This window comes from Otolemur garnettii, unplaced genomic scaffold, assembly GCF_000181295.1.
Source record: "Otolemur garnettii isolate 467f Iridium unplaced genomic scaffold, OtoGar3 scaffold00105, whole genome shotgun sequence".
Classification (NCBI taxonomy): domain Eukaryota; kingdom Metazoa; phylum Chordata; class Mammalia; order Primates; family Galagidae; genus Otolemur; species Otolemur garnettii.
This window is the reverse complement of record NW_003852500.1, coordinates 3,757,636-3,759,149: the sequence shown is the minus strand read 5'-3', so window position 1 is coordinate 3,759,149 and position 1,514 is coordinate 3,757,636. Positions and strand designations below refer to the sequence as shown.

The 1,514-nt window shown below is 47.3% G+C and overlaps 1 protein-coding gene across 1 annotated transcript in view; it reads right to left on the bottom strand.

The window, feature by feature from the left end:
- Positions 1 to 1,514, bottom strand: part of KXD1 (KxDL motif containing 1) — a 33,696-nt gene that overhangs the window by 4,858 nt on the left and 27,324 nt on the right. Inside the window, exon 5 of the mRNA XM_023517164.1 lies at positions 1,421 to 1,513. Within this exon, the coding sequence (XP_023372932.1) occupies positions 1,421 to 1,513 (93 nt within the window). The remainder of the gene's footprint in view (positions 1 to 1,420; position 1,514) is intronic.

Genomic DNA, 1,514 nt, shown 5'->3' with positions numbered 1-1,514 from the left:
AAGAGTGAGACCCTGTCTCTACTAAAAATAGAAAAACTAGCTGGGCATTGTGATAAGTGCCGTTAGTCCCAGCTACCTGGAGGCTAAGGCAAGAGGCTTGCTTGAGCCCAAGAGATTTTTTTTTTTTTTTTGAGACAGTCTCAAGCTGTCACCCTGGGTAGAGTGCCGTGGCGTCACAGCTCACAACAATCTCAAAGTCTTGGGCTGAAGCAGTTCTCTTCCCTCAGCCTCCCAAGTAACTGGGACTATAGGCGCCCACCACAATGCTTGGCTATTTTTTTGGTTGCAGTTGTTGTTTTAGCTGACCTGGTCTGGGTTCAAACCCACCAGCCTGGGTGTATGTAGCTAGCGCCCTGCCCACTGAACTATGGGTACTGCCCGAGCCCAAGAGTTTGAGGTTTCTGTGAGCTACCTAGGGCAGCAGAGTGAGACTGTCTTGGGGGAAAAAGTGCATCCTTTCTGGGTCTTCTCACCAGGCCTGCTGCCCAGGCATAGTATTTGGAAAGAGGGGGAAGTAGGAACCCCAGGGGTTGGTACTCCCTGGTGTGTTATTCTATCACTCAGAAAGGAGATAAGTGCATCCCCCCAAGTGGTGGGAAAGAAATTAGCCATTGGGGTACTTTTGGGGGGACTGACTGCCTGAGGTCAAGGATAAGAGATTGCCTTCCAAATACCTCTTGACCATTCTTTGTAAACATAATTGTGTTACTTTAGGAAAAGATCAGGCCACTAGAGTGCAGTAGCATGATCATAGCTCAATGTAATCTAGAACTCCTCGGCTCACCAAGCAATCCTCCCACCTTAGCCTCCGAAGTAGATGGGACTAGAGGTATCAGCCACAATGCCTAGCTAGTTTCTTTTCTTTTCTTTGAGACAGTTACACTCTGTCACCCTAAGTTTAATGCAATGGTGTCATCATTGCTCACAGCAACCCCAAATTCTTGGGCTCAACCAATCCTCTTGCCTTAGCCTCCAGAATAGCTGGGACTATAGGCACCTCAATGCCTGGCTATTTTTAGAGACCAAGTCTTGCTCTTGCTCATGTTGGTCTCAAACTCCTGAACTCAGGCAATCTACCTGTCTCAGCCTCCCAGAGTGTTAGGATTACAGGTATGAGCTTCAGCACTCTGCCTCTTCGGCTTCTTCAGAGAAAAACTGGGTGGGGGGCATGGGAGTGAGAGGATCACTGTTCACTGTCTGCTCTTTCCTTTTCTGTTATGTGTCCAGTGCTACATTACATTTTTGAAAAATAAATTCAAAAACTTCAATATTTTTATCCCAGGGTTGGGATCTTCTTGAATACTTAAGTGTACAATGAAGCCTTATAGAACAAATTTTCAAAATCTTCTTTTCCCCTGTTATGTGGCTCATATAGAAAGGTGGAAGCAGAGGTCAGCCGGGGTCCTGGGGTGGTAGGTACCTGATTCGGCGGAAGATGCTGTCCAAATCCCGTTTCATCTCTACCAGAGTTCTCGTGTGGTGTAGGAAGCGCTCACTCATCTGCTGAAGGCGGG